General features: G+C 40.9%; 1 protein-coding gene across 3 annotated transcripts in view; it reads left to right on the forward strand.

The window, feature by feature from the left end:
• SLC35A3 (solute carrier family 35 member A3) overlaps positions 1–13,882 on the forward strand; it is a 27,085-nt gene extending 13,203 nt beyond the window's left edge. For all 3 annotated transcript variants that reach the window (XM_059728076.1, XM_006264758.4, XM_019479125.2), the window contains exons 3-8: positions 1,998–2,152; positions 2,238–2,360; positions 2,993–3,164; positions 3,742–3,860; positions 6,461–6,594; positions 8,994–13,882. In XM_059728076.1, the coding sequence (XP_059584059.1) occupies positions 1,998–2,152; positions 2,238–2,360; positions 2,993–3,164; positions 3,742–3,860; positions 6,461–6,594; positions 8,994–9,084 (794 nt within the window). In that variant the 3' untranslated portion in view covers positions 9,085–13,882. The remainder of the gene's footprint in view (positions 1–1,997; positions 2,153–2,237; positions 2,361–2,992; positions 3,165–3,741; positions 3,861–6,460; positions 6,595–8,993) is intronic.
• Positions 13,883–14,906: the final 1,024 nt, after the last annotated feature.

The raw sequence follows: 14,906 nt of genomic DNA on the forward strand, positions 1-14,906 counted from the left end.
GAGGGTTCAGATGAAGACATTTCAAAACAGTGTCTTCTGTAATTTGTGTCTGTGCTACCTGCCCAACTGTCGCTGTTTTCAAAAAAGGAGGGGGGAAAGGGAGCAGAGGGAATTTGGTGTGGGGGGCTTTTAGTCTCCACTGGAGAGTGGGGCAGGTGTATTGGAGCTCCCTCTGAGGTGGGGGGCTCCAATTCACCCACCCCACCCTCCAGCACTGGCTGGGGAACCCCTAGAACAAGCTCCCTCTGCTCCCTTTCCCTTTTCCCATTGAGGCCAACCCATTGAACCGTACTACTGAGGCCAGCCCATTAAATTGTACTACTGAGGAATGAAACCATATTTAGGTGTTTGGCTTCTCGGAATTCTAGAATTGTAAGTATAGCGTGAGAAATAATAGTAGTGATTTGAATTTAACCTTTAGTTGTAATTGTAACTGTTTTTGCAATACTAATTTTTATAGCATTGTTTGGGAAGGAAGTGCGTTTGGAGCATTGTTTCTGATATATGTAGTTATTGTGTTTTTAATGTTTGTGGTATTTCTTAAAGCTAAGCAGTGTTATATGCATAGTAAGGAGTTTTAATAAACATCTTAAAAGGAATCAAAATCGTGGTCGTTGTGAGAACACACAAGGCTCAACTTCACCCCCACCAGCATACTAATTTGAACCAATATATTGTGTGGGACCTCTCTCTATTCCGTAAAACCCACTAGAGACACCTTTCCCTTTTCCCATTCTGAAAACAGAGCCAGCTGACAGGGAACTGGCAGGAAGGAGGGGCTGTTGCTAGGGGGAACCAGTTACAAGCTTACAGCCAGTCCCTGCTGGAGCCAAGAGTGAACTTCTGTTTGGTCCTGGGGATCATTGTAACTCAGAATGCTTCCTGCAAAGTGTTCTCAGTTTCAGCAGGGAGCTGCACTTCTGTCTGCACCCTCAGTGTCTTGAGCTCCTAAAAATCTTCATATGTGCTTGAATACTGATATCTGTACAAACACATATAGTTTATCATTAAGTTGGGGTAAATTTAAGCACTAGATTTAGCTGCAGAATGAAATAAATTTGAAGTTTCCACATGTAAAGCTATTTATGCTTAATAGAGTTTATTCCTTTACTATTTTGGGGCATCCCTGTTAAGTCTTTAACCAATCATAGAAATTGTAAATCATCCTGTTTTTTTTTAATTATAGTATGCCTTGCCTTCTGCCTATTAAAATTACGTTGAATAATTATAGGCAATAGTGTGTTGGGCTAACAGGGACACTGTTATTGTAAGTATCAGGACTTGTGAATCATTTATAAAATAAGTGTGAAAACCAGAAAGAGAGAGTATACAATACTGCATCTCTCATACAACACATGCCTCTTCCACAAAAGTGGTCCCCCAAAATTGGGGTAAATGTATTAAGCGAGGAAACTGATTTTCTGCCTGGGATAGAAGCACACTGCTTCGATTCCTGCTCCATGGTGCAGCAGCTGTTGCGTTACAATTCAGGCCACTGGGGGAGTCAGTTGACTTAATGGCTCAGTGTTCTTCACTCCAGCGGTGTTAACAATCCTCTGTCCTTTTTAATGGTCTTGAAAGTCCATTAATTAAGTTAACCTTTTCAGGGTTTTGCTGTCTGTTAGCTGCTCCTGGTCTCTCTTCTCCTCTTTCACAGCCTTGGAAACACTTTAACTTTTTTCTGAATCATAGATCCACCCATGCAGACTAATTTTCAGGAGCAGCTACGGTTTCAGCCTTAGTTAAGTAAGAAAGGGAGGGTAAGTGAGTTGAAGACTAGCCTTTGCCCTGCTCTATGCAGCCATAACCCTGGAAAAATATTTTTTCCTCGTTAGACCTTTCACAAACCAAGTGCATATTATTTTCTGGGATAACTGAGTTTTTGAAGGCAGACATTTATAATAAAAAGTATATAGCAATCTGAAACAAATGCAACACAAATTCTTTGTTAACTTCCTTTCCTGTATCTTCAATATTTCTGTCGTTTACTTTTGTAGAGTGCAATTTTCGGACACTGAACCGGGTACTACATGATGAAATCCTTAACAAGCCAATGGAAACACTTAAACTTGCTATTCCATCGGGAATTTATACCCTCCAGAATAACTTGCTCTATGTAGCACTGTCAAATCTAGATGCAGCCACTTATCAGGTACTTTCTTTCTATATATATCTTTGTATTTGGACAAACAGAACATGAATTGTGTAGTAATACCTTTTATTGTGTGTTTTTCCAGGTCACATATCAATTGAAAATTCTTACCACAGCTTTATTTTCTGTGTCCATGTTAAGTAAGAAATTAGGTGTATACCAGTGGCTTTCTTTAGTGATTTTGATGACAGGAGTTGCACTTGTCCAGGTAAACCGTAAGTAAGTCTCTTAGTGGTTTGGGAAAGTTATTGGGAAAGAGATAAAATATTTGAGCATCAGTTACCATATTGTACATCTGGAACTAACGCATATAGGTACAGTTTGTTATCATTTCCAGAGCAGGATTATAGGATAGTAGAGTATTGAGGTTCTACTCTTTATTACCTCTCTGACTAAAACCCTTTGTTGTATTTCCTAGTCTCTCCAGTACATCTCTGACTACACTCTTGTATTGTCTCTATAGAATAATAAACATAAATACTAGATATAGTATGGTAAACATGCTGTAATTGACAGATTTGGACAATTCATAAAGTATTCTGGATAAAATTGGGTCTCACTGAAGTCAGTGGGAGTTTTGTCAGGGGAAAATCAGAATTTCACCTCTTATTTGATAAGGGCTTAGAAAGAAAAATCATAACAGCAGTTTTAGCTACTATTTTTTTTAATATATGTGATAAGATTTAATTGTCCTACAGCACATCACTCAATATTTATCAACAGCATAGACCTTGCTGGAAAACAAGCTGTTGCTTATAAATATTCATACTTTAAAAAAATTATGAATGAGTTTATGCATTTTTAAATATATGTTTTGTTTTGTTTTGTTTATTCATCTAGTGGCCCTCAGATTCTCAAACATTAACTGCTAAGGAGCTTTCTGCAGGGTCTCAGTTTGTAGGCCTCATGGCAGTTCTTATAGCGTGCTTTTCCAGTGGATTTGCTGGGGTGTATTTTGAGAAAATTTTAAAAGAAACCAAACAATCTGTGTGGATCAGAAACATCCAACTTGGTAAGTTCAAGTCTGACCATTTTAAAAAAGGGGCATTGTTTTCAGAAGAACTGAAAACAAAGGTTCAGATGAGCATTAAAAAAGCATAAGCATTTTAGCATGGTGTATGTAATTAAATCTGTAAATAAATTCTGGTTTGGGGTGTGCTTATTTTCTTCTTAGTTCCTGTTGCTCTGCCTAACAGGAAACCTAAATTCACTGTTCCTTCTACAAACACAAGCACAGTCACTGAACATGTTATCCATGCCTTACTTATTTTAAGGTTCCATGGACTTGGTTTTGCCAAATTTATCTTAATCTATATTTTTCAGTTAATTTACTGTTTGCCAAAAAAATTCCCCATTTTGAGTTGGGTGCCTTATTGGAAATTACCAGAATCTGTTACAAGAGGAAAATCTATTTTTGTTGCTTTTAAGTTTCTATCTGGGTGGCATTTAAACATACTTGCAGTTTTGCAAACTATGGCCCATATCTTAAAACTGGAAGCATACGGGCAAACTCTTAAAGCCAGGTGGACCTGATTAAGGACCAGAGACTGTTCTTTTTTAATTACAAAAATCTGTCTTTTACTTTTTAGGATTTTTTGGTAGCATATTTGGATTGATGGGTGTGTACATTTATGATGGAGAACTTATCTCAAAGAATGGATTTTTTCAAGGGTATAACAAACTTACGTGGACAGTTGTAGTTCTACAGGTAATGTATCTAAAATTGTACCCTGACTGAAACAGGTCCCCTGAGACACTGATAACAGACCTAGGGACTTATTTTCTTGTGTGCTTGGGGAAGTTATGTTGGTGGCTCACATTTACTCACAAAGTTCTCATTAATTTAAATGTCCTGTCCATCCATGCTAAAATAGACCTCCTAATAGAAGCACTTGCAAATTAATAGCAGTGCAAACATTATAGAATCATGTATTGTGCAAAATTAACTTCTATAGCACTATTTCCTTTGTAAAGTTAAAAACACATTGATAAAGAAAATAAAATACAAGATTGGTTACATAGCCTATCCTCCTAACAATCTTTTTGAGCTAAAAATGGAGTATACCGCCTTATCTGCAGTCTCATTTTGGTGTATATTTGGTGATCACTGTGCTGGGGAATGAGGAACTTGTTCGCTAGTTGCTCTCAACCCAGCATATGCACAACAGCATAAAAAGTATAGTGGATTTATACACATTTGAAAACCTTTAATAAGTTTACAAGATATTAAAATAGATGTTGCCATTAAAATTATCCATTGTGAATATGGTTTAAAGCAAGGGCAGGCAAAATACAGCCTGTGGGCCGGATACGGCCTCCCAAGCACTTTCATCTGGTTGTGCGGGCCGGGTGTGAATCCGCAGCCCTTGTCGCGCTGCACGTGGGCTGTGGCCGGCAGCCCGGGCACGCCGGGTCAGAGAGGGTGGGCGCCGAGCTAGAATTAGGCACAGACACGTAATGGTAGATTTTAAGATTGTTTACTTACACCGGGATGGTCGCGGTGCAGGCTGAAAAACTTGCTTGAGTTGCGGTTACAAACAAAAAGAACACGAACAATCACATGGAGTTTGCTAGGCTCCACGCAAACAGAACTCCAGATGTCCTGGACAAGCGCGCCACCAAAATAGAAACTCATAGATACGTCTTATAATGTTTTCGTTCGAAGACGGGAAGAGGTGGGCGGTGGATCAGGCCACCAAACTCCTCTGGATCTCACACAGGGTTTCTGTTGCCCTGCCGCGTACCTAGAGTCCCCACGAGATCGATGTGGAGTCCTCCTCGGCTTGGGCGGAAACCGCTCAAACCTCTTATACGGCTAGCAGGCCAATCGCTAGCCGCCACGTGGGAATAATTTAGAACTAGCCAATAGCGGGGAACAAATTTGCATATGGGTGGCGGGAAATCCTTTGCACCGTGCATTTCTGCCACGACTTGAGAAATGCACCCTGCAAAGACAGCTGCAAAGTGGCAGGAACTTTTCCCTTGCGCGCGGGTTCTCTATGCAGCAAAACTCCACCGTGCAATGAAGCTGTAATCCCACGGGGATAATTCTAGTGCCGAAGCACACACAAAATCATACCTTTGGGTCATGACACTGGTCTGCGGCGCCCCCCAACAAATTGTGTCCTGCCTAGCCCTTCTGCCCATGGGTACATGCAGCCCCCAAAATGTACCCTATTGCCTTGCTCCCACCTTCAAGGAGGGCAGCACTGCACATTGTAGTGAGGGGCACAGCCTCTGCCAGGCTGCCTGCATCGCTGTCACTCCCTGCCACTTGTAGCCCCTGCACTCACTCATGTAGCCCCTGCACTCACACAGCAGGGAGAGAAGCCCTGTGTACTGAAGCTGGCTGCCTTCCCCACAGGGGCCGCACTGCAGGGGAGGGAAGCTCCAGGCGCCTTCTCCTGTGGGGCGGGGAAGGCAGCCACTCCAGTGCCTGGGGCTTCCAGTGCTGCACAGCCCTGGCAGGGAAGGCACCTGGCACCAGTACATGGGGTTTCCCTCCCTGCTGTGCAAGTGCAGGAGCTGCGCTTGAGTGTCAGGGAGTGCCAGCAATATAGGCAGCCTGGTGGAGGCTGCACTTCTTGCTGCGATGTGCAGCGCTGGCCAGAGCCGCACCATGCCAGGTGCCTGTGCACTGAGTGCTCTGCCTGCTGCAGCACCATGGAGGGAGTGTGGGAGGGGTCCCCATACCACCCACCCTCCCTCACACCCACACCCTGCCCCCACAACCTCCCACATATACACAACCCCCCCCAACATACCCTATGCCGCAGACATGCGCGTACACACACACATCCACACTCTTATACACTCCTCCCCCACACGCACACAATTTACAAAACTAAGAATTTATTTTTGAGTTATTATGTAGTCACCTCTGTGGCAGAATGCCACCTCTGTCTCTCCCCAAAAACTCTGGTATGTGACAATTTGGTTAACATGGTCCCTGCAGAGGGCGGACATCCCCATGGGCTCTATAGGTAGCCCTGAGTTGTAACCTGAGCTGATGTTTGACTTTTAGTGTATGATTTGGCCCTTTTCTGGCTCTAAGATGGCAAACCCCCTTCCCCCCAAAGGAGTATTTCCAGGGAGCAAAGGAAGGACTTCTGATGGCAAAGGTCAGGGGTTAGGGGTGGGACTTCCGGTCCCAAGATGGTGACAAGGGGGCAGAGCACCTGTCAAGGGGAAGGAGTACCCATGCGGCCCTCGACAGCTCGTTTGTTAACCAGCCCTCCACTGAAAATAATTGCCCACCCCTGGTTTAAAGTCGGTACTAATCTTAAGTGCATTTCAATCTCTTTGCAGGCACTTGGGGGCCTTGTGATTGCTGCTGTCATAAAATATGCAGACAATATTTTAAAAGGATTTGCAACTTCTTTGTCTATTATCTTGTCAACATTGATCTCCTATTTCTGGTTGCAAGATTTTGTCCCTACTAGGTAAGATTCATTTTCCATGTATACTCACATATGAACGTTACCAAAGATTTAAATGCCTGGTAGATACTGATGGAAAATAATATATAGAAATATGGTAAGAATTATTTGTAAAGTTTTGGATGAGTTCCTGATCTTAAATACGAAAACCTAAAGTCTCATGCCCTAGTTTCATAACAAAGCAGGCCACAACATCTTTTGCTTAAGCACTGCAGATTGAGTTCTCTTTTCGATCCTTCCAAACAGCCCATCATAAGTCATTGAAGTAAACTAAATTTATTTGATTTTTATCTAACCACTATGCCCTGACCATCTTGGTTTTTAGTTTGCTGTTCTTCCTCTTTGTTGTTTTTTTTTCCAGCTCTCTCAACGCTTTTCCTCTTTCAGCTTCTCAACCCGTATTCTCTTCCAGTTTGTTTGATGTTTTTTATTTTGTCCTTTACGTTTTCTCAGTTCATCTTATTCTACCTTCCTTCTATTGTTTGTTTTGTTTTGTTTTGCTAGTTCAATCCCTTTTATTCCCTAATTCAGACCTGAGCACCTTCCTTTCTGACTTTGACCTCATTCCAGATTTTGCACTTATTTTTTTCAATATCTGAGATTTGACTGTGCTGTACTTAGCGCAGCCTCTTGGGAGCTGCAGGATGCTACTGTTTCTTCATGCTTAGTATCACTTATGTCCTTCTTTAGAACTGTCCTTAACACTGACAGTGGTATAGCTTGTCTCTTGCACTCTTTGCTGTCTGTTTCTTCAGTTCCAGGTGAGTTACAGCTGAAGAGTAATAGTGAAGCACATAGCACTTGAACCGTGTATTTCATCAGGTTTCTAAGTGCTTTACAAAGAAGGAAAGTACTATAAGCCCCATTTTACACATGGAGAAACTGAAGCAATTAGGTAAATGACCCATTGTAATGCAGCAGACCTAAATCTCCTGAGTCCCTTCCCCTTGAGATGCTCTCCAAAGAAACATGGAAGTTTTTTGGTTTTGGTTTTTTGCTTTTTTTTTGTAAAGACACATTCCAAGACTACTCCAAGCATAATACAATGTAATTTGTACTCTTACGATTCCTCAGGTTTTGGTAGTTCTGGCATACTGTGCAATTGTGCAGTGGCAGACCATTCTGTAATGGCTTGTAATATTCCACCACACATTGTGTGTGCTGTGTATTGGGGTATTAGTATGCCAAGTTTCAGTTTTATGTAAAAGTATACAAATGTGATCATTATAATGGACCTACATCATCCAAAATGGACTAAAAATATTTTGAAAAGTAGCTGCTTGTGATGCCAAGTAGATTCTTTCTAAAACAGACTGTAGTCTAGCACAAACTAAAATTGTTTGCAGTGTTAGGAAAGGTTTAGGTGACAGTTACAGTCTGTATTAAGGTGTATTTGTACCAAAATTTCTGAAATGAAAAACAGCAACTATAGGCCCTGTGGGGGGAGGGGGTATGGGATGTTTCTTGTTGTTGTAGATATTTAATTTCAAATTGCTGTCACATTTATTTAAATTGTATATCTTGTCCATAGTGCTTCATAAAAAATGAGGTCTGTATGTATAGCTAATATACAGTATTGATGTGTGTATACAGTATTGATGTGTGTATACTTTTATATATATTGATGTGTGTATACTTTAATATACATACCATATTATTATGGTAGTTAAGCCCTGCCTACTCTTTTATACTAGTTGGTTTTTTTTATAAGAACAGTTCAAACTAGTTGCTGCCAATATATGCTCCAATACGATTTGACATATCAAATAGTTCAAATGTGTCTTAGAAAGGCTATGATGCAGCTAGGACTGTCAAAACAATGTTAAAGCCTGGATATACAGCAAAATAAAAATGAAACTACTGTAGTTAATGTCGGATGCTTGTGCATATTATGGAGCTTCAGCCAAAGGCACTTATATACCATTAGACTGGTTCTCCTTTAGCAGTTGTTTCATGAAGTGACAGTGTTCTTTTTAATCTTCAGACTGTTGCAGTGCTGTATCATGTAGGGGCAGGCATCTTAATTACTTTTCTTCTCTCTAATCTTATACTTTCAGCATAATAGAGAATATATTATTAGCTTTGTTTGTTAGAAATTAGAGGTAACTATTTTACCCGTACTAGAAGTGTACGAGAACGGGGGTTGGCAACCTGTGGCTCACCAGCCAGCTTCAGCCCATGAAACTTCTGGATCTGTGGCCTGTGGAGTTGGGGGGTTTTGGTAGCATTCAGTGGCAGGGGGCTTGGTCATTCCTACCTGCTTCTAAAAAAAAAAAAAAGGCGGGGGGGGTGTTGCCAACCACTACACCAAAGAAGTCACTTCTTTTTGTGTGGACCAGATTGTATAAAATTACACTGACTGAAAAAGCTAACTTTTTTTTTTATATATATATTCCATTTAGTGTCTTTTTCTTTGGAGCCGTTCTTGTAATAGCAGCTACCTTCCTATACGGTTATGATCCAAAACCTGCAGGAAATCCTATTAAGGCATAACAGACTTCCTTACCCATCTGTTTCTCAAAACTGTGCATTAAGGACCTCAAAAAATAATTTGCATATGGGTGATGGCATCAAGCACTGGAAGGAGAGGATTATCACGCTGAAGCTGAGCAAGAACTAATTATTGCTAATTACTGGTTTTGGACAACGAAAGGGATTAAACACACAAAAATATATGTAATTCTGATGAAAGAATGAAGGGGGAACTTCTAAGTGCAACTTGGTAATACAGACTTGAACAAAATGTTTCCAAGCAGCTGCAATTAGGAATGTTTACAACTTGAACTTGAGGTTAAACAGAAGATTTTACTGTTTTGACTGCTGCGGAACTGTCCTATGCACTCTTTGCAAGAGCACATGACAATATTGTCAGATTGTATCTGTTTTTGCAAATTGACTCTATTTAAACTTAGTAAATATGTTTTTAACTGTTTTGTCTTTGGACTTTGAATTGAACACAATTCATAGTTCTAAAGTACTGGTTCTAATTAGGTATTCCTTATGAAAGCTGTGACAACTGAAGTATGATTGAAACACATTTTTACGTATTAAAGAATTTTATATTTATAGAAGGCTGATTTAATAAAAGGAAATCTGGATTCTGTTGCTCTAACTGTATAAACATTTTTGGAATTATTTTAATGCTCTCACTTTAAGTGCACAAAAGGAGAAATTAAGCATGAAGGCTAGGAATTTGTGCTGACATTCCAACTTGACCAATGGTAACCATTGGTGTTACAAAGCTGTACCAGCTCTATATAGAGCATGTACCAGAAGGTCCTGCAATATCTTGGAACACTTGCACTGGTGTTAAAGATGGAGTGTTTGCTTGGATAATGTTCATTCCTTTAGTTTTATTGATCTAAATCAATTTAAAGTAGGGTAGGTTTTGTGTATGGTTTTGTGTATGGTCCTTTGGGGATTGTTTTAATTTTAATGTTAAGGAGGAAACTAAACAAATGCACTGTTACTGTCTGGAATAACTCTTTTTGGAGCCATTATGGTATATCATGTGTATACTGTACTGTACCTTTTATTACCAAGTTGTTGGGTTTTTTTAATGAGTGTATTTACTCACATGAGTTCTTGCAAAGCTGTTTCAGTACGTTTTGTATACAATGGCTTGCTTAGAGATCTTTTTCAGGAGTTGCTGAGCCAGTTGAACCGGAATGGCTCCCTTAGAGCTGTTCAATCTAGTGTTTGAATTGGATAATTTAGTAAACATGCAGGTTATAGTAAACTAGAAAATAATAGGGAATATATATTGTGCAATAGATGGATGTAAAGATATATTGTTCTTCTTCACCCTACCCCATCCAAAAACTCTAAAAGCAGCTAGATCCTGCTAATTACACATCTTGTTAAATAATGTACACAAGTGATGTCAAAACACAAAAAACTTGCCAAACTAACAAACCTCTTTCATTCCATTCACTTTTCCCTGAAACTGGCTTGAAAAGTAAGTATTCTCATGAGTTTTACACAACAGGTATTAACATGGAGTGACTTCTGATCTGTGGTTACACTTGTGGAAGTAGCAGCTGATAAAAATGAAATGTTAATGATACCTTACCTGTAGAATCGCAAATGATAAAAGTATTTAATGTCTCACTATATGAGCCCACATATGTACATGCACACACTGGTGTCAAAATGGTAGAAATGGTAGAAAACAGAGTGATGGTGTGACAGGAGAGTTTTAGAATGTTTACCAGAATATTCTAGTAGGTTTTCCAAAATTTTTTAGTGACTGACTAATAACAGAGAATTCCATGCAAAATTATGTAAAATGCCATGAGATTTTAATGCAAGTCACTGTAATGCAAAAAAAACCCCAAACAAACACTTATACTCAACAGATAAAAATAATGCTTTTTCTCCAGCTAATTATGTGGATAAATCAACATTTATTTTAAACCAGGGAAATCAAATAGAGAAATTCCAGAAATGGTACAAGTGATTTGACTATAAGTAGCATAGTTACCCAAATTCAAGATTATTTCACATTTAAGACACCCCCCACTTCTTAGATTTTAGACATGGAAAATTATAAATTTGTTTTAATTTCCCATGTCTAGAATATGGTTATTGAGTGTCTTCTTACATTCATTCCCCCTACTACTAGCTCAGGGAAAGTGGTGCTAGGGAAAGCAGACCTGGGGGGGAAGGCAGCCTGCCCCAAGCCCCATGTGTCCCCCTCCCCTCTTGCCACTTGCCCCCCTCTGGTGCTTGCCTCCCCACTCCTACCGTCCCTCCCTGCCCTCCTTACCTTTGCAGCTGCTCTGGCTCTCTCTCCATTAAGGGCACAGAGTACCTGACTGGGTCAGGCAGTAGCAGTAGCTCCTGCTCCAGTCTGGATCAGGGTCAGAGCTGGAGCGCAGCACCTCCCTCTCGCCCCCTGTTCTGCATCCCCCCTCTACCACATGCTCTTTCCCCTGCACCCCTCTTGTTCCCTGCTTCTCTTCCCCTGCACCCCTCTCTATGCTCCCCTCACTACATGCTCCCCTTTACCTGCGCTCCTTTTGCTCCATGCATCCCTTCCCCCACTCCTCTCTGCACCATGTGCCTCTTCCCCATGCTCCTGCCAGTACCATGTACCCTTTCCCCCATGCTGCCCCCTACATTGCTTGCCCTGTTTCTCACACCCCTTCCCTGTGTTCCCCTAGCTCTACATGTCCCTTCTCCTGCAACCCTTTCCGCTGTGCCCCCCACCCTGCACTGCACACCCCTTCCCCATGCTCTCTTCAGCACTGTGTGCCCTTTTCCATGAGGTACTCCTGGCACTGTGTGTTCCCTTTTCCTTGTGTTCCCTCCCAATTTGTGTCTCCTTCCCCCATGCTTCCTCCATGCACCCCTACCTGCTGCATGAGCCATCCTGGCCTTGTCCAGAGCTGCAGCAGCTGCTTGCCTGGCCCATATTCAGATCTATGACAAGGATTTCCCCCCACCTGCCTCCCTTGCTGAATGGGGAAAGAAATCTCATCTTAGAGTTAAGTAAATATGGTAATAACGAGTTCTCTGATATTTGATTTATTGTTAGGCTCTTTGACCTCTGGATAAGGTATGGAATACTGTACCTTCAAGGCTTATCTGCTAATTTGTCACATGCTGAAAATAACCATCTAGTTTTTAATGATCATTTGAAACTCCAAAGCACTTTATAAAATGAATTGCAGACTGGTTATGCATCACTTCCTCCATCATTGAAGTGCACTGCAGGGGTAAAATGTTGCAACTACCTAACATTGCCTAGCTAAAAAATTTTAGGTCAAGAAATGAAGGATACCTTCTCTTGAAGCAAATCCAAGAATTTTAGGTAGTAGAAATATTATCTGAATAGGAATTTGACTGAGACAAATAATAGTGTCAATCTGAATTACAGCCATAGTAATAAGCAGCTGATTTCTATTGGCCACTTCAGTGAGGAACTGTTTCTAATAAGAAAAGCTGGAGAGAGAAAACAGTTTTTAAAAAAGGAGAGTGAAGGAGTGACAAGTAAAGCCAAAAAGCATTGTTCTGCTGTAAGAAAATCCAGTATTGCTATTTCACTGAGACTGATACCAATTTAAGGAACATCAGTTTAAAACAAGAACAAAATTATGATGCTATATCTGTAAATAAAATGGGTACGCTCTAGCCTTTGGGGGAAAAAAATTCTTGCTGTTGTGCTGAAGGGGAAGCAAATCCTCTTCTCTAGATCATCAGAACAAGTGTGGTTACTGTGGAAAGGAATAGGACAAGATTTGAGGAGGGTGTACAGGGCATCTGGATCTCCTGTGTGAAGCAGTGCTGCTTGAAAGTTTGTGCTCACTTTCTCACAAAGATGGCTACAGAACTAACCAACTAGCTATGGGTCAGCTGGCCATCAATTTTCTTGAAAAAGATGCAGGAACAGCAGAGTATTCAGGAATCTCAAAAAGGATAGGGGACTGAAAGAGAGGTTCATATGTTCCAAAGATATAATCCCTAGCTCACAGCCTGTTTTTCCAAGTATATGAAAGACAAATCCAACCTGTATTTGCCATTTAAAATAGTGAATTTATTAATGCAAGCAGCTTATAGATACCTAGAACCAATCTTTTATTTAAATATGTATAATATATCAAGGTATTTATTTACAGCAGCTTGACTGTGTGATATTATTGAAAGGCAAACATGATGGAAGTACTGTTTTTTTATTTCATACTGTATATGGAAATTTGCCTGACATCCACCAGGATGTGTAGCTATTTTATTCAAATAATAACTGTTAAAACCAGTTGAATATACCTGTTGCTATGTGAGATTATTCTACAGTTGAAGCAGTTCAGCAACTCGATGGTTGCAAAATCGTGAGTGAGGTAAAACAGATTTACTTCATAAATTGATTTAAATTTCTATCCATAAGTGCCCATTAAATCTCTTGTATATGACAGAGAATCCAAATATGTTTGCTTGTAATTTAGTAGAACATCTTTGTTTTAGACAAAGTAAAATATGGTTGTTCTGTCACCAAGAATTTTGAAACCTTTAATAACGATGGGTAGACTAATATGCTAATTTTTGCTTATTTAAAATAACATCTGTTTTACTGTAACTGTTACTGGTTGCTTCATTCTCTCCCTAAGATGAATTTTGTATTTTGGCAGCATTTTTGCTTTTCAGTTCCTTGAATGTCCTCTCTTCAGTTTTGGAAACATGTAATTGTTTTGTGTTTTTTTAACTTATTTTGGGGTATAATTCAGAAGAATATAATTGATTTCTTTCTTGCTAAGCTGTTTTTAAAATTGATAAATCAATCTTGGCTTTCTTATGCTTTTCATTTGCCTATTTTATTTACTTTTCCATGTTGTAAAATATTTCCGTATCAACCATTCATGTTCTGCATTCTTGAAGTTAGATTGGGGTGGGCAAAATATGACCCGGAGGTCAGATCCAGCCCACCAGGCCATTCTATCTGGCCCACAGAGCCCCTAAAAAATTTAGAAAATTAATATTTTTCTGCCCTGGCAGCCTGTCAAAGCAGACAAGAGTCAGGAGCAGTAGGACCCGGGGGGAGCCTCAGCAAGACTGAATAGCTTAGCCCTGCGCATCCCCAGCCATTTCACTCCCTTCCTGCCTCCGCCCTGCTCCAGCACCCAGCTGCATCAGGACTGGGGAGGACAGGGCCACAGCAGTACAGGAGTGTGTGTGTGTATGTATGTAAGGGGTTGGGGAGGCAGGACAGTATGTGTGTGGGGGGGGCAGGCAAGGACTTTGTGTGTGTGTGCGCGTGCACACGTGCGCAGGTGAGGGGAAGGCAGGGACAATATGTGGGTGTGTACAGGCAGGGATAGTGTGTGTGTGTTCATAGACTAAGTCCCACACCCCCCCACCATCCACAGGCAACCCCCTCACTGCCATATATGCAGACCCCCCCATCCCCTCACATACCCCAAGCCCCCAGTCCCCCACCAACCCCATATCCACATATGCACACCCGCATCCTCACTCACCCCACATACCCACACACCCACAGCCCCCCACAAACCTATACCTACCCCCACAATATGCAAGAGTAAGGCTTCATTTTAAGCTGTTGTGCAATCACCTCTATGTAAACTACACAAACACATGTAAATCAAGACAAAAATATTTTTTGAAACTAAATTAGTGAATGCTGTAGATGTTCGCATTTTAGAATATAATTTGGTATTTTTCTGGTTCCAAGATGGCAAAACCTCTTGCTGAAAGGAGTACTTCAGGGGTCAAGGGGAGGGACTTCTGGTGGCAAAGGTTAGGGGTTAGGGAGCAGGACTTCTGGTCCCAAGATGGCAACCAGGGGTGGGGCATCTGTC

The sequence above is a fragment of the Alligator mississippiensis genome, chromosome 5 (genome assembly GCF_030867095.1).
Source record: "Alligator mississippiensis isolate rAllMis1 chromosome 5, rAllMis1, whole genome shotgun sequence".
Classification (NCBI taxonomy): domain Eukaryota; kingdom Metazoa; phylum Chordata; order Crocodylia; family Alligatoridae; genus Alligator; species Alligator mississippiensis.